This window comes from Salvelinus alpinus, chromosome 18 (assembly GCF_045679555.1).
Source record: "Salvelinus alpinus chromosome 18, SLU_Salpinus.1, whole genome shotgun sequence".
Taxonomy (NCBI): domain Eukaryota; kingdom Metazoa; phylum Chordata; class Actinopteri; order Salmoniformes; family Salmonidae; genus Salvelinus; species Salvelinus alpinus.
In genome coordinates, this window is record NC_092103.1 from 2,659,772 (window position 1) to 2,685,219 (window position 25,448).

Below are 25,448 nucleotides of genomic sequence, written 5' to 3' on the forward strand. Positions count from 1 at the left end.
ACAGAGAGAGACAGAGAAAGACAGAGAGAGAGACAGAGACAGAGAGAGACAGAGAGAGAAACAGAGACAGAGAGAGACAGATAGATAAACAGAGACAGAGAGACAGGGAGACAGAGAGAGACAGAGAGAGACAGGGAGACAGGGAGCAGGGTTCTGCTCAAATGCAGCAAATAGGACAGACTGCCTATCAGCACCATTTCTCACAATGATCCCCCCACCAAACGAAAGACGTAGAGAGAAGGAGGAGGGAGAGGGTAAAAAACCACAGAGCCAGAGACATAATGATGGTCTTAATTGCTTAATTTGCCTCTACCATGGCGTTTCCCGCTGCGGTTCAGATCGGATGCCAGTGGTAGAAGTTAGATCACCTCTGCAGAGGGAAGCCTTAGCCACAGCCAGGCTGGGAGAAGAGAGAGGCCCCAGACCATAACACCCAAACTCTACAACCAGTCACACACAGCCAGGCTGGGAGAAGAGAGAGGCCCCAGACCATAACACCCAAACTCTACAACCAGTCACACACAGCCAGGCTGGGAGAAGAGAGAGGCCCCAGACCATAACACCCAACCCAACGCCAACCTCGGGCTTAGGCGGAGACACACACACAGTCAAGATGGAAGAGAGAGGGCCCTAACCCCAACCCCAGGTCTATAGCTATAAACACACAGTCAGGCGAGCTGGAAGAGAGAAAGAGGGAGAGGCCCCAAGCGTAACCCCAAACCCAACAGTAACCTCAGCCACCCAAGAGCAGCCCACTCACAATATGTTAACTGGCTGCAGGGTGATCTCACAGTTCCTCTCTCTCTAACCTCATGGCCATCCTGCAGAGGAGAGTACATGCAGCATCTCTGGGACTCAGTTCATGAGTTGAAAATAGCCCATGCTTGTATACACTTCTCTGCAAATATTTTCATTCATAAGTATGAATGACATCTAATCAAGCCATAAACATCTATGTTGCTTGTCAACAGAATGGTCCATATTCTGCTCCTGTGTACTGTGTAGCTTATGACAGGCCTATTCAGGGCGAGGGGTGACCCTGTTTGGCCTCTCAGGATTGGTCATGAAAAGTGCAGCTTTGGAACACGGCGTTTGCTGGAGCTTGTCCGCCCTAGCTGACTACCGCTGGTTTCCTCTACGTCCGGCTGCCCCTCCCTAAGTACACTGGATTCAACACACATTACGGCACATTTGGGGAGCGGATGTTTCTTATTTGGCCACGGCTCCCAAATGTGTTTATTTATTTCATCGAAACACATCCAGTAAACAGCTGCTTGGCTTCTTTTTCTTTTCTTTTTTCTTCATCCCCGCTTTGTTTTGTGAAAGTTAGCATAAATAAGAGCTCCATCAGGGCGGAAGAAGCGAGCATCTGTGAGACATTTGCGGGTCGAGTCCTGTGCGAGGTTCAAACCGCCATTATTTAGCGGAATGCTGGTAAGCGCCTGACGTGTGAGGTAATGTCCTGTCACCGAGGAGAAACGGCTCCCCAGCCCCACCCTTACCGCCAGGCACACCGTCCCATTGGCTACTGAGCTAATAACGGGGCTTATACGGCCTACTGAGAGGAGGCCGTGCTCTAGCCGCAGCCCAGCGAGTGAGCTGAGGGCAAAGTAATAGTGTGGTCTACCTACTCCCCTGATCTCATCTGTCAAGACCTAAGCAGTGGCTGGTGCTACGACCACAGAACCAGGGTGGGTGGGTGCACCAGTGCCAGGCCAACCAGCCGATCGCAGATGGATTCAGAATGGCGATAGATTCCTTGGGCATGGCCTTCTCTGTCAGGCTGCCACTGGCACATAAATGTCCCTCACTCAACACGTCCAACACTCGTCCCTGCGGCCAAAACCTACGTGTTAACAGCTCAAAATGTAAATGAGGGCTGCTGATACCTCCAGAACCCGACCTGATGGGGTTTCCAGATGGTTCCCTTAATGATAATTGAAACAGGAGAACGTCGGAACGCCATTCGGGGCTTTTTTAATGTTACCACATGCTTATGTCACTGGCCGCAAGCCTGACAAGGAGTGTGGTTTGGAGTGGGTTTATAGTGTGAGGGAAACATGCCCTTCCTTGTAGTTCCTCACCGAGAGCACAGAGCTGTTAGCTACTGGACGGGCTTTGGTGTGTGTGTTTCTGCCTGCGCACACTGCACTTCTGGGACTCGGAACAAAACCACGGTGATTGTTTCCTTGTTTTTACTAGCCAGACACTTTTTTCCCCTCCTCCTCCTCCTCCTCCTCCTCCTCTTCTCTCATGTTCTTCTCTCCTCCTCTTCTAGTAAACGGTGAGGTACCTGAGGGACCACACTGTCTTAGTTGCCTGCGAGAAGGAATCTCTATCCATAGCTCCCTGCCCGTGCACATACATGGTCTAACGTGCTAAACGCCTGTGCTCAGCATCATATACTGGTGATTATTTGCGGCGTGAGTGGACTGCTACTAATGTTATCCTGTAGTCTGCCTGGGATCCATGATAAAACACTGGAGCTCTCTAGGGCTCTGGACCGGGGTTGCGTCAGAGATTGCTGGGCAGCATCCATCCCCTGAGAAATCACCTGGCTCACCATTAAATGGTTTACTGTAATATGCGTTGCTGGTTGCTAGCGCTAAGCCCAATTCACCAATTAACCCAGCTAAAATAAATATCCCATGGTGTTACTGTGTGAACATTATGTTGTGCTGCACAAAGACAGGAGTGGTACAATGAATCCTCTGGGGACCACGACTATAATCCTACATGAAGCAGGCCGACTTACTGTAGCTGCTGCTGGACAGACGGAAGGTACGTGACGTGTGTGGTGTGTGTGTGAACGTGCGTGCATGTGTTCCATGGGAAAGAAAAAACAGATGTTCATGTACGTAAACTTCCCAAAGCAGACCCTCAAACACTGGTCTTCTATATGCATCTATACATGGCTAACCCTAACATCGTACCACTTCCTCAATGGAAAGATGAAGCTAGCACTACAGATGAATTGGCCAAGAAACACATTTCAAATGTGCAAGGAGGCAGATTTGTATCATCATTAACACGTATCAACCCTTAAATTGTCTTAATGCTTAAGTTAATTATATCTCTTGTGTCTGTATGGTATATTAATTAAATAAAAAAGCAGAGTTGTGATGACTTTGAATCTGTTTAAAATAATTAAATAAGGGCTGTCCTTGGGGTGTGAAACTGGGGTTTGGCCAATTTATGCATTAGTGTCCATTATTTGTTATGAAATTTTCATTCTAAGCCATGGCATTTTCCATAAAATGCACATCTGAAGCGTTGCTCCTCCCTTTGTTACTGGGTGTAGACATTATTCGCTAGGATCAAATTGACAGCAGACATAATCCATTAACAAACTGTCTGAGGTCTTTAGTGAAGGGAATAGAGCTAGTGACGAAAGCAAAGCACACAGTACAAAGAAACACTGTCTGCCTTCTTCCTCTCCTCTCTGTCTGCATCGCTCTCTCCCTTTCCTACTCTCTCTTTCTCTCTGTCCGTCTCTCTCTCTCTCTTTCCTACTCTCTCTTTCTCTCTGTCCGTCTCTCTCTCTCTCTCTCTTTCCTACTCTCTCTTTCGCTCTGTCCGTCTCTCTGTCTCTTTCCTACTCTCTCTTTCGCTCTGTCTGTCTCTCTCTCTCTTTCCTACTCTCTCTTTCGCTCTGTCCGTCTCTCTCTCTCTTTCCTACTCTCTCTTTCTCTCTGTCCGTCTCTCTCTCTCTTTCCTACTCTCTCTTTCGCTCTGTCCATCTCTCTCTCTCTTTCCTACACTCTCTTTCGCTCTGTCCGTCTCTCTCTCTTTCCTACTCTCTCTTTCGCTCTGTCCGTCTCTCTCTCTCTTTCCTACTCTCTCTTTTGCTCTGTCCGTCTCTCTGTCTCTTTCCTACTCTCTCTTTCGCTCTGTCTGTCTCTCTCTCTCTTTCCTACTCTCTCTTTCGCTCTGTCCGTCTCTCTCTCTCTTTCCTACTCTCTCTTTCTCTCTGTCTGTCTCTCTCTTTCCTACTCTCTCTTTTTCTCTGTCCATCTCTCTCTCTCTTTCTCTATGTCCGTCTCTCTCCCTCTCTTTCCTACTCTATTTCTCTCTGTCTGTCTCTGTCTCACATCCTATTTCTGTGCCTCCTTCTTTTTCCTATTTTCTCTCACACTCTCTCTATCTCCTTCTGTCTTCTTCTGTCTGTCCCTCCATCCATCCCGTGTGCCCTTTGCACATTCTCAGAGTGCAAGACATCTCAATGGAGCGCCACCTCCACATTCATTCTGGATGGAGTTACCCTCCTGCACAACCGGCACACTGTGCAACCGACATGATAAAACTGACGGCGAGAATAAAAAAATAGGAAAGAAAATCAAACAGAGCGTGGGCCCTGCCCTCCGACAGCGCGCGGGGCTATAAAAGTCAACAGGCGAGCCCGGTAGCCACGGTCAGTGGCCCTCTGATAGATGCGTGTCACTCTGAATCGCTGATTTCTTCTTGAAAGAAGAAAGACTGCAGGCTACTGAGCTCTCAGCTGTTACACACAGTGGCAGTGTGTATATTTTGTTTCCTAAGTACAAGGCTTTGCATGCTGCGTTATATCATTTCTCAGCCTGGTTTTGGCCCTGACGGCCAGACTGACAGACAGTGCATGTGTCTTCAGGGGAAATGATGTGTTTCTTATGTATGGCTGGTGCTGGAAGGTTGTTGCTCACCCAAACGGAGGGAAGAAGGAAGCTGCCAGAGTTTAGCTCAGTGGTGCAGATGTGTGGATGAGAATGATCCACCATCGACTTGCTTGGCAAAAGTTTGCCCTGATCTTCCTATAAGAAGTTAATTTACTGTATCTAACCAGGTGCAGACATATGTTCGCCTGTGTGCGTCTGGCCTGCCTGTAGATACACCCTCCGTAACCCCAGCCCACATCAGATTCCATGAATAACCAGGTCCAACTCATCCCAAGTGCCTTCGTCCTCCATACGTCTGTTGTTCCTTTCATGCATCCTGACAGATTCCTATCACTAACTTTCTCCCTCTGGTCCCCGCACACCCTGCCTCCCTGTGCTTTGAAATGTTGAAACCCCCCCCGGCCCGACACCGCCCCGACCACGGTGGGGGACACAACAAGCGTGGTAGAAAACAACAAGAGAGTTTGGAGCCAGGAGCCTTCCACCATCACCCACACTACCTGACATCAAATATGGTTACCCACGATGCACTGTGGCTGCTGGCTGGTGGGCGGCCCTTGCCCTTGTTTACCACTGAAGATCCAGATCAGAAGCGCCCATGGTTCCATGCCCCAAACTCGTTTCCATGACCTCACAGCTCTGAGCCATGACATGTGAAGTTCAGCCTCAAAGCGTAAATAGAATGTATATGGTACAGTGGGAAACTGTAGGTTTCTGGTAAACCTGTTATGTCCAAGTGAAATCTGCACTAAACAGTAAACATTGAAAAGTCATGAAAGAAAACAATAAAGTCTATATATCAGCAACATCGCTGGAAAAGTAGCTGTTACACCTGTGTGTAATTATCTAGTTACAGCACATAACATTGCCAAAAAACACCTATATGTATAGTTAAGGGCGAACAACATTGCTTCGATACAGTGCAGTAGCAACCTTCAGCGGGAAGCAGAACTGGACAGTGCCCCGATCAGCCTTGCGTGGAGGGAAAACTTTAACTCGCAAACTTGAGTCTGTGGAAGTCGCTTCTAGTACCAATAAACCCTAGGTGCTCTGGTTACAGTAGACAGGAAATCAGAACGCGTCATCTCCTGTGCCCACCTTTGGGGGAGAGAGAATGGAAGGCAGGGGATATTCTGTGTGGGGCGTGTAGTCCATACAAAGAGGTAGCTGGTTACTGTAATTTTGTGAGACAGCTTTATTGTCATCTTGACTGGGGGAGATATTATCTCTGAGCGCATAGGCCGGGATCAAATAGAGTGTGTGCGTGCCACGTCTGGATGAAGGATCTCCCTAAAGGTGCGGCAGGAGCTGGGCACGGGGAGTCTGAGGGAAGTCTGACAGGTTGAGGAGGTATGTGCTGAAAAGTAGGCATTACTGTAACGATCAATAGTAAAGGCATGTCAGATGAACCCAACTAAACCCGGCGTTTTTCATCCGAGTGTTTTAAAACACTGAAACCACGAGGTCCTTAACTCAGGGTGAACACATGCTGTTCCTGTAGCTGCTGCTGTTCCTGGATAGCTTCAGCTGTTGTTGCATGGTGTATGCGTGTGTATGCCTACAGTTTGTGTGTGTATGTGATAGTGTGTGTGTAGCCTACGGTAGGTGGCCTTGCAGTTTGGCAGTGATACCATCTCAAGCTGACCCAGGGCACTGTGTTCTTCACAGTAGAAATCATTTATGGAGCACGTGTGCTGCTCTGCTGGGTCTTCAGGGAAAATAGCTTCTTATGCAACTACATTGGTGGGAACACACTTTGTCTCCTCTCTCACACGCATCGAGCTGTGAGCTCGTGTAGATAGTATGAACATTGACGTCACAAAAGGAGCTCAACACTTGTATTGAGAGGCCACCTTTCTCTGTATTGAAAACACTGCGTAGACTAAATTACATTCTTTGTGCAAAAACAGTTCTGAAAACATTAATATATGCCATTTAGCAGACACTTTTATCCAAAAGCGACTTAGTCATGCGTGCATACATTTTACATATGGGTGGTCCCAGGAATTGAACCCTCTACCCTGGCCTTACAAGGACCATGCTCTACCAACTGAGCTGCAAAGGACCACACTAAAGTGCTTCTAGTCCCAATACTTTCAGTGGGATGTATGCCACTCTTTTTGAAGACTGTAAGATGATTCCTGTCTATTTGAAATGTTGTTTTGGCTTTATAGTAAGATCTCTGTCAATCGGGCAGAAATGGTCACATACATAGTTACAGTATAATATTATACTAATAATACAAAAATGTCCGTTACATACCAGTCCATTGTCCCTGTACTATGTCCAATCATATAACACATTAAAGTACCACAACAGCGGCACCTTTTTCTGAGTTACTCATGATGCTGCACAAGGATTTAAGACACTAACCAAGTTTCCCTCAAGATGTCAACAAAACAAAATATGCTAGAGAAGGTGGGATCTTATTGTGTCGGTAAACTTAATTTTGTGAGAAATATCAGTGGAAACACTTATGCAAAAATATTGATATAATTTCCATCATATCGAAGTAATATGATATGTTGCATGGTTCTCCTCATTGTGACTCGGGAAAGCATACAGTTTCTTAGGCTATAGATGAAATAAATGATGATGAACTTAACAAGGTGATGAAAGAGCAAGGTGATGAGCTTTTGATCTTTTGGCACATTTGCTATGTATATAACGCAAACATTTGTGTGACAAAACCATCAGTGAGTTGAAAATGCGATGGAAACCCAATAAACTTGTACAGTGGGGAGAACAAGTATTTGATACACTGCCGATTTTGCAGGTTTTCCTACTTACAAAGCATGTAGAGGTCTGTAATTTTTATCATAGGTACACTTCACAAAGTCCAGAAAATCCAGAAAATCACATTGTATGATTTTTAAGTAATTAATTTGCATTTTATTGCATGACATAAGTATTTGATACATCAGAAAAGCAGAACTTAATATTTGGTACAGAAACCTTTGTTTGCAATTACAGAGATCGTACGTTTCCTGTAGTTCTTGACCAGGTTTGCACACACTGCAGCAGGGATTTTGACTCACTCCTCCATACAGACCTTCTCCAGATCCTTCAGGTTTCGGGGCAGTCGCTGGGCAATACGGACTTTCAGCATCCTCCAAAGATTTTCTATTGGTTTCAGGTCTGGAGACTGGCTAGGCCACTACAGGACCTTGAGATGCTTCTTACGGAGCCACTCCTTAGTTGCCCTGGCTGTGTGTTTTGGGTTGTTGTCATGCTGGAAGACCCAGCCACGACCCATCTTCAATGCTCTTACTGAGGGAAGGAGGTTGTTGGCCAAGATCTCGCGATACATGGCCCCATCCATCCTCCCCTCAATACGGTGCAGTCGTCCTGTCCCCTTTGCAGAAAAGCATCCCAAAAGAATGATGTTTCCACCTCCATGCTTCACGGTTGGGATGGTGTTCTTGGGGTTGTACTCATCCTTCTTCTTCCTCCAAACACGGCGAGTGGAGTTTAGACCAAAAAGCTATATTTTTGTCTCATCAGACCACATGACCTTCTCCCATTCCTCCTCTGGATCATCCAGATGGTCATTGGCAAACTTCAGATGGGCCTGGACATGCGCTGGCTTGAGCAGGGGGACCTTGCGAGCGCTGCAGGATCTTAATCCATGACGGCGTAGTGTGTTACTAATGGTTTTCTTTGAGACTGTGGTCCCAGCTCTCTTCAGGTCATTGACCAGGTCCTGCCGTGTAGTTCTGGGCTGATCCCTCACCTTCCTCATGATCATTGATGCCCCATGAGGTGAGATCTTGCATGGAGCCCCAGACCGAGGGTGATTGACCGTGATCTTGAACTTCTTCCATTTTCTAATAATTGCGCCAACAGTTGTTGCCTTCTCACCAAGCTGCTTGCCTATTGTCCTGTAGCCCATCCCAGCCTTGTGCAGGTCTACAATTTTATCCCTGATGTCCTTACACAGCTCTCTGGTCTTGGCCATTGTGGAGAGGTTGGAGTCTGTTTGATTGAGTGTGTGGACAGGTGTCTTTTATACAGGTAACAAGTTCAAACAGGTGCAGTTAATACAGGTAATGAGTGGAGAACAGGAGGGCTTCTTAAAGACAAACTAACAGGTCTATGAGAGCCGGAATTCTTACTGGTTGGTAGGTGATCAAATACTTATGTCATGCAATAAAATGCAAATTAATTACTTAAAAATCATACAATGTGATTTTCTGGATTTTAGTTTTAGATTCCGTCTCTCACAGTTGAAGTGTACCTATGATAAAAATTACAGACCTCTACATGCTTTGTAAGTAGGAAAACCTGCAAAATCGGCAGTGTATTAAATACTTGTTCTCGCCACTGTATTTTTTATTCTGTACATGGGAATTTAACTGCAAAAGTAATTTTCATGTGCACTACGTCATCATGCACAGACTTTTATCCGCAACAAATCCATTTTATGTAAATACATCTCTGGAGGAAAAATTGACATATTTTGTTTATGCAGATTTTAGAATACCTAGCTAGTGAGTAATTGTTTTAGTCAAAGTATTATATATTTGGGCTTGAAGTGGGAAATCCGAAGTGGGACATTCATGGAAGTCGTGTCAATGCCGTGTGTTTTCTTATGATATACTGTGAAAATAATTTCCAGACTAAATTTCGCTTCAGGGCTGGATTTTATGACATTGTCTATTAATCAGAAACAGCTGCAAACTTCTTCCTCTTTGCGACTGAGCTGAGCCAAACAGCCGTGCGTCCACTTGGCCACCTGAGCCATGGAGCAAATGCAAACGTATGTTTTTGCGCCTCCACTTTTTTACCAGAAAATGATCATAATCCATTGCATAATTTGTCAATTTGCTATAATTCTTTTGCTAGTCTGTATAAAAAAATGTATATGATCATTTTAGAAATGGTAAAATTGCGTGATATGATTTCATTTTGGAACCCCTCTCCCCCCGTCGCCCCAAGATGAATGTTTTTTACCATTCACTACTGTTTCTCTACACACTCCACTGCTTTGATTGGTGCAGCTAGAAACCACAATTGTCTGCCCTATAATGCAAAGGAAGCTGCAAAAGAAGCTGTATGCCAGCAGCATACCACCCTGCATACCACTGTTGGCTTGCTTCTGAAGCTAAGCAGGGTTGGTCCTGGTCAGTCCCTGGATGGGAGACCAGATGCTGCTGGAAGTGGTGTTGGAGGGCCAGTAGGAGGCACTCTTTCCTCTGGTCTAAAAAATATCCCAATGCCCCAGGGCAGTGATTGGGGACACTGCCCTGTGTAGGGTGCCGTCTTTCGGATGGGACGTTAAACGGGTGTCCTGACTCTCTGAGGTCATTAAAGATCCCATGGCACTTATCGTAAGAGTAGGGGTGTTAACCCCGGTGTCCTGGCTAAATTCCCAATCTGGCCCTCAAACCATCATGGTCACCTAATAATCCCCAGTTTACAATTGGCTCATTCATCCCCCTCCTCTCCCCTGTAACTATTCCCCAGGTTGTTGCTGCAAATGAGAATGTGTTCTCAGTCAACTTACCTGGTAAAATAATGAAGAAAAAAAAAGAAAATTCAAGGAACTTGTTGTGCTGTTGTCACATTTGTATGGGTGTTTTGTGTCTGATGTGCTCAGGGTGTTGTTACATGTCATTTGCGGTGTGCATCTTGAGCAAAGTCAATGTAGACTATAATTTCTTCCCCTATGAGAACTATGAGCACGGGCTGATTTGGCTTTTCTGTACTGCAGCCAAAGCCTGCCAGCAGCCTACCTACCAAAGGTTGCACCGTCCGTGTCCAATAGAATGTAGAAAAACGCATGTCAACCTTTCAACAGTTATCCATATTACTGGAGATTCATCTTATTACTATTTCTTTAGCTGATTCACAGTCACAATTTATGGAAAATGCCACAACTATATTGGTTAAGTCAAAGATACTAGTTTCCATCTGTTGGAAAGGTTTTCCCTTAAATGCTTATGATAAACCCAGCTCCAGCCATAGCCAGCCATATCCCTAGCAAGCTGGCTAATCTTTTGAATATGGTGTAGTAAAAATAAATAAGACAGCAACAACAGATAACATTAGCTAGCTAGATAAGGTTAGCAAGATAGCTAGCTAGCGAGATAAGGTTAGCATGCTAGCTAGCTACACTGATAGCTTGTCAGTGCCCTATTTGAAGGGAGAAATCACCACGACGTTCCTTTCCACCCCCAATTCATTAATATGTATAAGTAACCTGCGTCATTCTTCTGAGGTGGAACCTGATCAAGCTTTTCCGCTCTACAACATGAGTTACGTTGCCGTTTGGTGGGGTCCTTTAATAAGCCTGCCTCCAATTAAATAACACTTTGTTAATCATTATATCCAATCTAATAACATTGTGGTAACGGCCTGTAGAGCAGAGAGAGGTTCAATAGGACAGAACCTAATGCAGTTGTTCTCTGTGTAGTGTGTTTTTGGCACTCAGTGATTCCCTGTGTCCCAAGACAGCAACAGATCAATGGCCCCAGAGTCTCTGAGTGGAATCAATGATATCTTCTCCTGTCCTCCATAAGCATTACATTAATGAAAGCTATAAACTTCACCTCAGACAACAGACAGCTCTCTCTTTACAACACCCGGGGGCCAAAAATGAATCAGATAACGTTTTCAAGAGCTTTTCGGGCTCAATTTCCTCCCCCCAAAAAAGAAAAGCTGGAGACTTCTGAGATGAGAAAGCGCAATAAACTTCCCAAACAAAATGCTGACATCATGGGGGCCTGTCAAGGTGAAGTGTAGACATCCGTTGTCTTCGTGACCTTACAAGCCCCTGAACATAGACTCAGCTCACAGTAACAGATACAGACATTCATAAGTAGCTAAATAATTGTACCAAAAATATTCAACGAGGTAATGTGAGGTGGCATGTACACATTAAATTGGCTACCATTATCTGTCTGTCATAACCACTTATGGAAAACCATGTCATTGTTAAAACCACTTGGTGCTGAAAAATGGAGGGACTACCTGGACTAGTCCAATAACAAACACCAATTTTGCTGCAAAGTGTTTAAAATGTTTTCTGTTGAGTGCCCTATTGAACACTACCTATAATGTGGTATGGCGTAGATTATGGATGTACATTAAGGAAGTACCTGGACCTCCCAAGTGGCGCAGTAGTTTAAGGCACTGCAGTGCTAGCTGTGCCACTAGAGATCTTGGGTTCAAGTCCAGGCTCTGTTGCAGCCGGCCGCAACCGGGAGACCCATGGTGCGGTGCACAATTGGCCCAGCGTTGTCCGGGTTAGGGGAGGGTTTGGTTGGCAGGGATGTCCATGTCCCATCTCACACTAGTGACTCCTTTGGCAGGCCGGGTGCAGTGCACGCTGACATGGTTTTCAGGAGCACAGTGTTTCCTCCAACACATTGGTGTGGCTAGCTTCCGGGTTAAGTGGGCATTGTGTCAAGAAGCAGTGTGGCTTGGCTGGGTTGTGTTTCGGAGGACGCACGCCTCCCCCAAGTCCGTACGGGATGGGACAAGACTGTAACTACCAATAGGATACCACGAAAAAGGGGTACATTTTTTTTTAATAACATTAAGGAAGTACCTTAGTGACAGCAGGATAGCCGGCGGCCACCTCGCCAGGGCAATAGAGACTCTCCTGGTGGGAGACGTGCACGGCTGTGGCCCACTGGTCCAAGAAGCCACTGGGGGTATACAGGCCACAGTCCCTCACGCTGGTCTCCCGCTCAAAGTCCTCACACACTCCATCACCGTCGTAGAAGTAACACATACTGGGCTCCTCTGGAGGGAGAGAAGAGAGAAGAGAGAAGAGAGAAGAGAGAAGAGAGAAGAGAGAAGAGAGAAGAGATTCAATCTTAATGTTTGCTCTTAAACCGTTTGGATTGTGTGGAGGTTAATGTGTTAATGCGAATGAACTTGAAAACTGTTTCAAAACTGTTAGTGTTGATGTCAATGAACTTGTTGAACTGGGCCCAGATTACGCAATATATATATCATAGCTTATCCATTGCACTTTAGCTATCAACTGCATTTGCTAATAGTTGATCTTGTCTTGGTTTATTGTCTTGTCTTGTCTTGGATGTTTAGGCCACACTCACTACTGTACCACACCTCAATGATTATTCCTGCTTTATTCATGATGTCCGAAAACTATTTGGTAGAGAGCATTCAACATGGGGATAGAGGAAGCTAGGCATGCTATATGCTATCTGTTTAGGCATGCTATCTGTTTTATTTGTTTAAATAAGCCCTTTTAGCATGGTTGGTATTTTATACTCTGTTTTAAAATAAATATCTATAGATTTTTCAGAACTTTCAATCTATTTGTGGTTTTAAAACTCTTTTGATAAAAATTGGTGTTTGTTATTGGACTAGTCCAGCTAGTCCCTCCATTTTTCACAAGGAAGAACCCCACTTTACAGTTTAAGTTGAGAAACAGGTACATTTATCACACGTTTAATGTTTGACTGTGTAGACCTCCGTTGCTTAGTTAGTAGATCATGGTGCTTACACTGCCAGGGTTGTTAGTTCGATTCCCAGGGCCACCCATGTGTAAATGTATGCATGCATGACTTGAAGTCGCTTTGAATAAAAGCGTCTGCTAAATGGAATATATATATTTGTTAGAGTGTGTGCTTTGAGGACTGGACGAGTCCATTATCGAAGGGATCTTTTTCCTCAAGCACACAAGGCATCTTGGGTAACACGGAGACAGATCTCTCAGATACTGACCAACAGTGAGTGGCAAACACATCCCACAAGATACAACTCCATTGCTGCACACCTTAACATCAATTTCTCTCTAAGAGTACAATGTATCAACAGTGGGAGTATTTTAAAATCCATTTCTCTCCCCTCCTCCTCTTCTCACCTCCTCCTCTTCTCACCTCCTCCCCCTCCCCTCTCACAGAGTGTAAACATGTCTGCCCTCTCAGCAGTTCCAGCTTTCCTCGCTTGTCTCCCATCATTGTTTTCGTTTCAGTTGACAGAAATGGGATGTCTGCATAAATAAAGTAACACTCAAGGCGTGCCCTCTCCTGTAGGGGAGGCTGGGAACGAGTAGGGCCTCCAGGAGCGTAACACTATCTGATGAACTTGACAGATTAGGATCGTTTCTGTTTTATTTAGAGAGAGAGGAGGGGGCGAGAGAGAGAGAGTTGAGAGAGCGAGACCAGGCAGGAGGATACACCAGTATGGCTTTTCCAGACATCCCACCCGGAGTTGGGGCTGGAGCTGGGGCTGGAGCTGGGGTTGTGGCTGGGGCTGGAGCTTTGGCTGGGGCTGGGGCTGGAGCTGGGGCTGGGGCTGGGGCTGGAGCTGGGGCTGGGGCTGGAGCTGGGGCTGGGGCTGGGGCTGGAGCTGGGGCTGGAGCTGGGGCTGGGGCTGGAGCTGGGGCTGTGGCTGGGGCTGGAGCTGGGGCTGGAGCTGGGGCTGGGGCTGGAGCTGGGGCTGGAGCTGGGGCTGGAGCTGGGGCTGGGGCTGGAGCTGGGGCTGGGGCTGGAGCTGGGGCTGGGGCTGGGGCTGGGGCTGGAGCTGGAGCTGGGGCTGGGGCTGGAGCTGGGGCTGGAGCTGGGCTAGAGGAGGCTGGATTTTGTGCGTGTGCTCTCACAGTGTCGGGGTTCCAGTTAAGGGGAAGGCGGCATTCCGTGCCAAGTTGGCTGGGCCTCCTCGAAATTCCAACCCTCCCCAGCTCTGCTCTGCTTAGTGCTGTACTCTGCTCTGACGATGTTGAAACGAGGGGCTGCAGAGGGGGCATATAGAATGCACTCCTGCCACTCCAAACGGATGAAGAGTGAGAGGGAATGAGAGGTAGAGAGAGAAAAGGTGTGAGCGGAAGAGAGAGAAAGAAACTGAGAGAGTGAAAAACAGAGAGAGAGAAAGAGAAAGAGCAAAAGAGAGAGTGAGAGAGACTGAGAGAAGAGGTGATTGAGTTCAGGAGGGAAACAATGATAAAATTGATGAACCAGAAGAGAGAGAAGAAAGAAAGGGTTACAGAGGAAAACAAGGAGGTAGAAAGAGGCTGAATAACGTTGGGAATAGATAGATAAAGAGGGGGAGGCCAGAGAGAACGAGAGCTGTTCTGTGAAGCAGTACCGTGACTCTATTCAACAAGGGAACCCAGTCAACTTTCCTCCTCAGCCTATACACATTTAATTTATTCCCTTATGGCAACAGTATGTGTACAGTATCTGTCCCTTCTCCCCAGCCTGAGAGCACGTCAGGCTGCACCATGCTCTGTGTTAGCCGCTCATTCAACAGGCAGACTGACAGACAGAAGGTCCCTTCATTATAGTGTCCGATTTCCACACAAAAACTAGGAATATGTCAGGCAGTCACACACATATCCCAGAGCGCTGCGGTCAACGGAAAACGATCTCACAGGGGTTGTGAGACACACACACAAACGCTCATGCAAACATGTGCATGCACATACAAACACATCCCTCGATGAGGCGAGATCAGCTATGACACAATGGGACTTTTTATTGTGTGAAAAAACAGGAGAGGAAGAGAAAAATAATCACTCGAAGGAGGACAAGAAATCATCCATCTATTGACCAAACAGTGACTGACGAGGACGCCAGAGAATCCAATCCACTGAATGAAGTTGTTTATTCTCTCTTCAAACGACAATCCTTTCCAGACTCTCAGCGAGACATCAACATGACCATGATACACAATGGCATCTGCTCTTATGAGAAACGCATCAAGCCCTTGGACAAGTCCCAGACACAGATGTGAAACTAGCGAATGCCTCGCCGCTGTCGTTCACCGAGCCAGCGTGTGACTAGCATGTTACTCACATCTCCCCACAACTCATACGCCTCTCAACCACACACACTGGGGAGTCCTCCTACCGATAAGAGGCACAGGAACTGCCGTAACAGCTGGCCAATCAAAATAACCTTGCTAAGTTCAAGGGACCAATGAAATCGTCAAATTGGAATGGAAAGCAAAATGTGTCTGTGTAGTTCCGCCCTCATAGAGATCTCAATGGGGATGGAAATGGTATTCTTCTGTGTCTTACCAATTAATCACCTTTTGAAGCATGCATACTGTCTCAGTTGTGGACATTATTCATTTTGAGTCATAGAACCAGCCACTGTGTTAAATAACGGTTATTCATATTCGATTGGTTGTGTGTCCGTGACATTTAGACAATATGTCACCATAAGTGACATACCGTATAACTAATATGTTAACTTTAGGGACAAATAACTACAATGGTTAAAATGTCTCTATTTTGACATGTTGATGGTGCTGAGGAGGACGTACCAACACAGTTGAAGAAGGGCTCCTTCTTACACTGGCTGGAGCAGCCGTCTCCATTCATGGAGTTCATATCATCACACTCCTCTCCCTGGGCCCTGTGAGAGAGAGAGAGAGAGAGATAGAGCGAGAGCGAGAGAGAGAGAGAGAGAGAGAGAGAGAGAGAGAGAGAGAGAGAGAGAGAGAGAGAGAGAGAGAGAGAGAGAGAGAGAGAGAGAGAGAGAGAGAGAGAGAGAGAGAGAGAGAGAGAGAGACAGACAGACAGACAGACAGACAGACAGACAGACAGACAGACAGACAGACAGACAGACAGACAGACAGACAGACAGACAGACAGACAGACAGACAGACAGACAGACAGACAGACAGACAGACAGACAGACAGACAGACAGACAGACAGACAAGAGACTGTTACTGGGAGAACACTCACATGCAAGCACGCAGACATGCAAACACACACACACACGTTACCTCTGGATGCGCCCGTCTCCGCAGTATGGTGCCCCAAGCTGGTGGGTGAGGGGTGGGGAGGGTTCACTCTCACTGCGGGCTGAGATGGTTTGGACCTGGTAGGTGTACACACTGCTTGGTACCACGTCCCTAAAGACACACACAGATGAACACTTTAGCTGTCCTGCCCCAGATAAAATGGAAACACATGCACACGCACGCGCACACACACACATACAGGGGAGCAACCTTTAGCTGGCACCACAACTCTTCAAACACACACAGAGAATAAGCCTTTAGCTGGCACCACAACTCTTCAAAAGAAACACAGAGAATAAGCCTTAAACTGGCACCACATCTCTACAAACACACACAGAGAATAAGCCTTAAACTGGCACCAGATCTCTACAAACACACACAGAGAATAAGCCTTAAACTGGCACCACATCTCTACAAACACACACAGAGAATAAGCCTTAAGCTGACACCACATCTCTACAAACACACACAAAGAATAAGCCTTAAGCTGACACCACATCTCTACAAACACACACAGAGAATAAGCCTTAAGCTGACACCACATCTCTACAAACACACACAGAGAATAAGCCTTTAGCTGGTACCACATCTCTACAAACACACACAGATAATAGACCTTCAGCCCACTGACCTAGAGTAGCGATAGAGTGGCCAAGACTATTGGCCCTAGAAAAACCAAGAGCATTTAAGGACGAATCCTAACTTAAGATCTGTGTGTGGACCTTGATTTTCCACACACATGTCCTATTGACAAAATTAGTGTTTTACGCATCAGTTTGAGTTCAGTCCTACACGAACAAATTCCAGTAACCTACAAAGAGAGGTCCATAAAGCCTCTGTACGATCAAGGCTCAGATCAATGCACTGAGACTGCACTCGTGAAGGTGGTAAATTACATTTGAATGGCATCAGACCAAGGCTCTGCATCTGTCCTCGTGCTCCTAGACCTTAGTGCTGCTTTTGATACCATCGATCACGACATTCTTTTGGAGAGATTGGAAACCCAAATTGGTCTACACGGACAAGTTCTGGCCTGGTTTAGATCTTATCTGTCGGAAAGATATCAGTTTGTCTCTGTGGATGGTTTGTCTTCTGACAAATCAACTGTAAATTTCGGTGTGCCTCAAGGTTCCGTTTTAGGTCCACTATTGTTTTCACTATATATTTTATCTCTTGGTGATGTCCTTCGGAAACATCATGTTAACTTTTACTGCTATGCTGACAATACACAGCTGTACATTTCGATGAAACATGGTGAAGCCCCAAAATTGCCCTCCGTGGAAGCCTGTGTTTCAGACATAAGGAAGTGGATGGCGGCAAGTGGATGGCGGCAAACAGAGATGCTAGTTTTAGGTCCCAAGAAACAAAGAGATCTTCTGTTGGATCTGACAATTAATCTTGATGGTTCTACAGTCATCTCAAACAAAACTGTGAAGGACCTCGGCGTTACTCTGGACCTTGATCTCTCTTTTGACAAACATATCAAGAATATTTCAAGGACAGCTTTTTTCCATCTTCGTAACATTGCAAAAATCAGAAACGTGTAGATAAATTCATCCATGCTTTTGTCACTTCTAGATTAGACTACTGCAATGCTCTACTTTCTGGCTACACGGATAAAGTACTAAATAAACTCCAGTTAGTGCTAAACACGCCTGCTAGAATCTTGACTAGAACCCAAAAAATTGATTATATTACTCCAGTGCCAGCCTCCCTACACTGGCTTCTTGTTAAGGCTAGGGCTGGTTTCAAGGTTTTACTGCTAACCTACAAACCATTACATGGGCTTGCTCCTACCTATCTTTCCGATTTGGCCCTGCCGTACATACCTACACTTACGCTACAGTCACAAGACACAGGCCTCCTTACTGTCCTTAGAATTTCTAAGCAAACATCTGGAGGCAGGGCTTTCTCCTATAGTGCTCCATTTTTATGGAATGGTCTGCCTATACATGTGACAGACGCAAACTCGGTCTCGACCTTTAAGTCTTTATTGAAGACTCATCTCTTCAGTAGGTCCTATGATTGAGTGTAGTCTGGCCCAGGGGTGTGAAGGTGAACGGAAAGGCACTGGAGCGACGAACCGCCCTTGCTGTCTCTGCCTGGCCGGTTCCCCTCTCTCCACTGGGATTCTCTGCCTCTAACCCTATTACGGGGGCTGAGTCACTGGCTTACTGGTGCTCTTCCATGTGTCACTTGTGTGTGTTGAGTCACTGATGTGATCTTCCTGTCCGGGTTGGCGCCCCCTCAGGTTTGTGCCGTGGGGGAGATCTTCGTGGGCTATACTCGGCCTTGTCTCAGGGTAGTAGGTTGGTGGTTGAAGATATCCCTCTAGTGGTGTGGGGGCTGTGCTTTGGAAAAGTGGGTGGGGTTATATCTTGCCTATTTGGCCCTGTCCGGGGGTATCGTCGGACAGGGCCACAGTGTCTCCCGACCGCTCCTGTCCCCAGTCCACCTGGTCATGCTGCTGCTCCAGTTTCAACTGTTCTGCCTGCGGCTATGGAACCCTGACCTGCTCACTGGATGTGCTACCTTGTCCAGGACCTGCTGTTTTGGACTCTCTCTCTACTGCACCCGCTGTCTCTAACTCTGAATGATCGGCTATGAAAAGCCAACTGACATTTACTCCTGAGGTGCTGTCCTGTTGCACCCTATACAACCACTGTGATTATTATTATCTGACCCTGCTGGTCATCTATGAACGTTTGAACATCTTGGCCATGTTCTGTTATAATCTCCACCCGGCACAGCCAGAAGAGGACTGGCCACCCCTCAAAGCCTGGTTCCTCTCTAGGTTTCTTCCAAGGTTCTGGCCTTTATAGGGAGTTTTTCCTAGCAACCGTGCTTCCACATTTGCATTGCTTGCTGCTGGGGTTTTAGGCTGGGTTTCTGTACAGCACTTTGTGACATCGGCTGATGTTAAAAGCGCTTTATAAATCAATTTGATTGATTGATTAATGAGCAGGGTGAGGGTGGGTATGACTGTTACAGTAGGTTTCAATTGCAGTATATTCAGGAAAATGGCACAGTATTCACACACTCTTTCTCCACACCTCTGTCCCTACTGGCTGTATGGGTTCCTGCCTCTCCCCCTCCTACTATGTTGTGCTGTAAGTGATATATCTATGGAGCCGCTCCACATAGACAGACAAAGTGAGTTCACATTCGAACAAAAAGTCAAGGCGTGCTGGTCGCTGTGACCGCAGCATGTGTGTGGGTCTGTTTATGTGTGTGTGTGTGTGTGTGTGTGTGTGTGTGTGTGTGTGTGTGTGTGTGTGTGTGTGTGTGTGTGTGTGTGTGTGTGTGTGTGTGTGTGTGTGTGTGTGTGTGTGTGTGTGTGTGTGTGTGTGTGTGTGTGTGTGTGCGTGTGTGGTATGTGTGTGGTATGTGTGTGGTATGTGTGTGGTATATGTGTGGTATATGTGTGGTATATGTGAGTGTGTATGTATGCCTTTTGTGTATCTGTGTGTGTTTAGGTATAGAGGTGAGGGAACAGCCACGGGGCCACAGTATACTCAGCTGTACACCTCTCCTTCCGCCCCACTCCGTGGACACTTGGACACAAACAAACATCTGGCGAGGGGCTTCAGCACTGCTTTCATTGGGTGTAATACAATATGGCCCGCGCAGGCCAAAAACAAGATGGGAGTTAAAAAAACATCCAGCTGCATAGCTCCGCATCAGTGTGCTCTCTGCGGTCCGAGCCAGCAGGATATCTCACCACGACACAATAAATAGGGTGTCCACCCACTCTGCCCAGTGGTGATGGCATTTCACTTCCTCATGTTATAAAATACATTTTACCAAGACAAATATGATTCTTCATGTTCTGAATTGTTCAGTGGGGTCTTTCTGTAACGTATCATTAACATTGTATCCAAAAAGTCGGATTTCGTAACATAATGCACTCGATAATAGCACCGAGCTCTGTTGACAAAGTGGTGCAGCTTTCTCGCTGAAACTTCTGAGGATTTTACATTTTGTGGTCGTCGTCTTCCAAGCTGTTTCCAAGGGTTGCAAATAGCAGAATTAGCATGACACGAGCTGAATTAAATGTGAAAGGTTTTGAAAATAAAAAGCTTGCTGTACGCTCTGTGCTCCATTGACTAATCAGAGAAAAGCTTTTTTTTGTGAGAATTCGTCAAAAAATAACAGGAACTTCGCATTAATATGAATAGGGTATACTAAAATATGAAAATACTACATATCATGTCTCAAAATCGATATCCATCTTACCTCTATATAGTTCTATGTCTTCCGGATTTGAGAAGAAAGATGACGAGTTCAACGGTAAGCCTTAATTCTCACACAGCTTCCAGCCTAGCTGACGCCTTGCTATTTTCCAGATTTTTGACAACTTTATTTCTCTGGCCTCCGTTGATTTAGTCACCCTAATCCTGGCCATCCTACAAGGGCAGACACTCCAATTTGTTTTGAACGGATTATGATAGAGACATGAGGTTTGAACCATTGGTTTTCTTAGATGATTATCTACACAACTAACATATCATTTTACCCATTGGTCAAAACATGAGTTTTTGATTGGACACCCTACAATGAATGTGCCAAGGGAATCAGGAGATATACTGTATGCATGTGGTTGGCCTTGGTTTTGATTGTGCTTGATTTAATGGTCAATTATCATCATGAGAGTTGCTGGTTCATGTTTGGAGTGGATTTTCCAGGAGACAGAATAACAGGGAAGATGTTATAGAATGCCAGTTAGTAGAACCACATAGACCATCAAGTCCAATTCATTTCTGAATTTCTTTGGTATTACTCACACCTCTGAGCTCACACATTCAAACACACCACACACACACACACACACACACACACACACACACACACACACACACACACACACACACACACACACACACACACACACACACACACACACACACACACACACACACACACACACACACACACACACACGCAGACACACACATACAGACACACAGACACACACACACACACGCAGACACACACACACACACACACACACACACACACACACACACACACACACACACACACACACACACACACACACACACACACACACGCATACCCTCACACACACAGACACACACACACACACACACAGACAAACACACACACACACACACACACACACACACACACACACACACACACACACACACACACACACACACACACACACACACACACACACACACACACGCAGACCCTCACACACACAGACACACACACACACATGCATGCACACACGTGCTCTCAATCACTCACTAACAGAAAAACACAGTATTACAACCTACTCCATACCCGTGCCAGATATTTAAAAGAACACGCACGTATGCGCGTGCGCAGACACACACAGTTTTATATTGCTATCCTTGTGAGACCAAAGAATTGATTCCCATCCAAAATGCTAACCCTAAAATGAATGCTAACCTGAACCCCAAACCTAAAACTATACCTAACCCCTATACCCTAACTTTAATCCTAATTGTAACCCTAACCGCTAACCCTAAAATTATATTTTTCCTCATGTGGACCGGAAAAGTGTCCCACTTGTCCGACTTGTCCTTGTTTTACTATCCTTGTGAGGACTTCTGGTATCCACAAAGATAGTTAAACAAAAACACACACAATTCCCTCATTATTAGCATTTACGTCTATCCCCCTCTGGGAAACATAAGCCCTTGCCTGTTGATTACGGGCAACTCCCCGACAACAAAACAACACACACACACACACACACACACACACACACACACACACACACACACACACACACACACACACACACACACACACACACACACACACACACACACACACACACACACACACACACACACACACACACACACACACACACACACACACACACACACACACACACACACTGTAGCGGCCCTGTGTTCCAATGGCTGTGTTATCCATCGCACTCACAGATGGGTTCACACGAGGCCAGAGCCTTCCCCTTCTCTTCCAGCCGCCATCGGCAGACTTAGGAGGTGTCGGCACTAATGGCCAGGGAAGCAGTCACGTTTATTAAGTGGCAAAACAAATCATTCAAATGAGCCCTGAACATGAATGGCCCGGGCTGCCTTTTTATGCATGGATTTAGCTCTGTTCTGACCGGGACACTGCTGGGAATGGGGTTGCTCACATCCAATAAAACACACACTTGGAGGGAAGCAGACACATGCACACGGACACGCACACAGATGGAGGCTCATTGCAGGCACAAGCGCAGACAGACGCACACACACACACACACACACAGTCACATAGACAGAGGCGCAATGCAGACAAAGACACACACTCAGACGCAGATATACACACATGCACTCTTGCACGCACATATGCACAGCACAGAGCACACCGACCGAACACACAGCCCGTGCCTTCGAAATGTGTCAAAAGATTTACTGCAGGAAAGCCTTTTTTACCGTGGTGGTTTTCAGTATGAAATGTGTTCCATGCCTTCTCTTCCCAAAGACCCGGTCACTCTCCTACTCCCACACAGCAGGAGAGAGAACATGGGGTTCCAATTGGCTGTCCTGCCCCAGATAGAATGGAAACACACCCACACACACGCACACGCACACACACACACACACACAAAGGCAGGTATGGCCTACAAATGTTCTCCGGTGCTGTGTAGGAGTGAGGAGGAGATTGAGGGTCTGGGTTTTGACTGGATTATTATCAACAATCAAAGGGGATGTTTGACCTGACCTACCGCTCTGTTTTACACAGTGTTCTGCAGTCTTGGCCCACTTCGAGGCAACTCCGGGGTCATTCTCAAATATCCTTTAGTCTTAATTGAATTATTCAAGCCTCTGGAAAAGGAAAGCTGTGGGAGACATGAGCCTGGAGGACACATGAGCGAGCAGAGGGAGCGACAGAATGAGTGACGCCGCCAACAAGCACCATGGCCCTCTCTCTCCCCTTCCTCCGAATCTGTCACAAAAAGAACACCGGGGTGATAGGCTAAGCCAGGCGCGGGACGGGACAAGGGCAAGAAACATACACACTGTGATTTCTCACTCGGGCCTGACGGATGGACGTGACCCATGCGGGAGGAGGCAAGCAGCTGGAACGGCGGGAAGGATGGCTGGGAAACAAAAGATGAGAACGACAGAGCAAAAGAGAGGGAGAGAGAGAGAATGACAGAGCGAGACAGAGAGGCAGACGATTTATTCTCGATGCTCGGAGAGCCACGTCACAGACCTCTGGTGATTTTTACTATGCGTCTCATATCAGAGCAACAGGTCACATCAGGCTTCCTTCATGTCCTCTGCCAAGATCAACCACCACTCTCGGCCTCCCATCTCCAAATGCTCCTCAGTCTTGGAGGGAAAAGAAAGAGGAGGAGGAAGAGGAGGAGGAAGAGGACGGAGAGAAAAAAACGTTGGGATGCAGTAGATAATGGAAAAAAAGGAGGTAAAAGGAAAATAAAACGTACTTTTCAAATAGTGTCAAGAGAAGCTGAACAGACACGGGGGGCCACCAGGGGCCACCAGGGACAATAACTTGCATGTGAAATATACTCCGGGGGGACCTACATAAGAAGAGCACCTTTGTCATGACACAGAGGGGAGAGAGGTTGAAAGGGGAAACTCTGACATCACTCAAGGCAATCTGTAGCACTGATATCTTGATGGGAAGTGGTTCAGGCATGTGTGTGTATGTGTGTACACACATTCAGGTGATAGATATGTGGTTTATGGCCCTGGGAGCCCCTCTACTTTGGGCTGATACTCGGTCAAACAGAGACTATTCTGGACCACTGATCCATCCAGACAGACCTGGGGCTTCAAAATAGCTTTTGTGAGCTCACTAAACCACCTTATGACATTGCGGGACCAAGACTTCAACAGATTGGGACCTTTATATTTTGTTTAGAGGTAATCAGAACAATGTATATCTTTGTTTCTAAAATGTATTGTGATGAATTCTATACCATCGTTGCAAATAGAGATGAACACAAATGGTTGATGTGACACAACACATCTGATTAATTTCAGCCTGTAGTCATCCTCTGAGCTCCAGTTTAGGTAAACATTCTATGTGTATTCTTGGGACAATATAAGCCTAGTTCCTATTCTCCATGCCACTCCAAAGTCTTTAGCTCTACGGCCAACAAGTGGTCGCGTGATAAGATTTCGTCATGGCGGTTTCCATTGCAGTTCATCCAGACATTCTTCCCTAAGGCCCTTGTGAGAATAGAGACCTTATCTCACCACAGACTTAGAGTCTGGCACAATGCACAGTAATATGCCTTTCAAAGGTGTTTTTGATATCACCAACTGATTGCATGCGGAAGTGTGTTTGTGTGTGTGTGCGTGTTTGTAAAGATACTAGATGAGAGGCCTGAAAAATCAAAGATGTTGAAGAAATGCTTAGATTAAACCTTAATACAATAAATAAAGCAATATACCTTTTGTCATGGTGACAGCTGCCATACATGTGAGGTTTCCTGCCTATTAAGTCTTCAACAAATTCAAGTGCTACACAGTAAGACCTCTCAGACTTACATCATTATGTTGTTTTCTTTGGTACAATGAGCCTAACTCAATGTCCTGCAACTCTACAATGTAAAATGACGATGTTCATATTAGCACAGTCTCAGACAGAGTCACAAGGAGTTGGTGGCAGTGCCTCTTCTATTTATGCTTGAATCATAAGATCCAGTATATTTTCCGCTATATTATAAGGAATAAGACATTACCTCAATACAGCACAATAGCAAGCTACACAGTAGACACCCCGTCAACCAACAGTTTGTCTCACATTGATGACACGTATGAGAAGTTCCATCACTCCTATGGTTCAGATGTTGACACGTCACTTAGCGAGGAACTCCGCTGGCCTAGCCTAGCGTCAATGACTCGCTGCTGAGTGGTGCACTCATTCTGCCAAATCAGACAGTGGAGAGTAAACCTAACATATGGACAGTGCCAAAGTAGGAATATCAGCAAAGACAGTATAAGTAATGCAGTGGTGGGCCGTCAGGGCCAGCAAGGCCTTCTCTGCTGGCCTAAACATCATCAGAATATATATTT

At 46.1% G+C, this 25,448-nt stretch overlaps 1 protein-coding gene across 1 annotated transcript in view; it reads right to left on the reverse strand.

The window, feature by feature from the left end:
• The window catches only part of LOC139544610 (pappalysin-1-like), a 96,355-nt gene that overhangs the window by 32,272 nt on the left and 38,635 nt on the right, over window positions 1–25,448 (reverse strand). The window contains exons 8-10 of the mRNA XM_071351938.1: window positions 16,363–16,491; window positions 15,897–15,988; window positions 12,205–12,401 (exon numbers count right to left, since the gene is read on the reverse strand). Of these exons, the coding sequence (XP_071208039.1) occupies window positions 12,205–12,401; window positions 15,897–15,988; window positions 16,363–16,491 (418 nt within the window). The remainder of the gene's footprint in view (window positions 1–12,204; window positions 12,402–15,896; window positions 15,989–16,362; window positions 16,492–25,448) is intronic.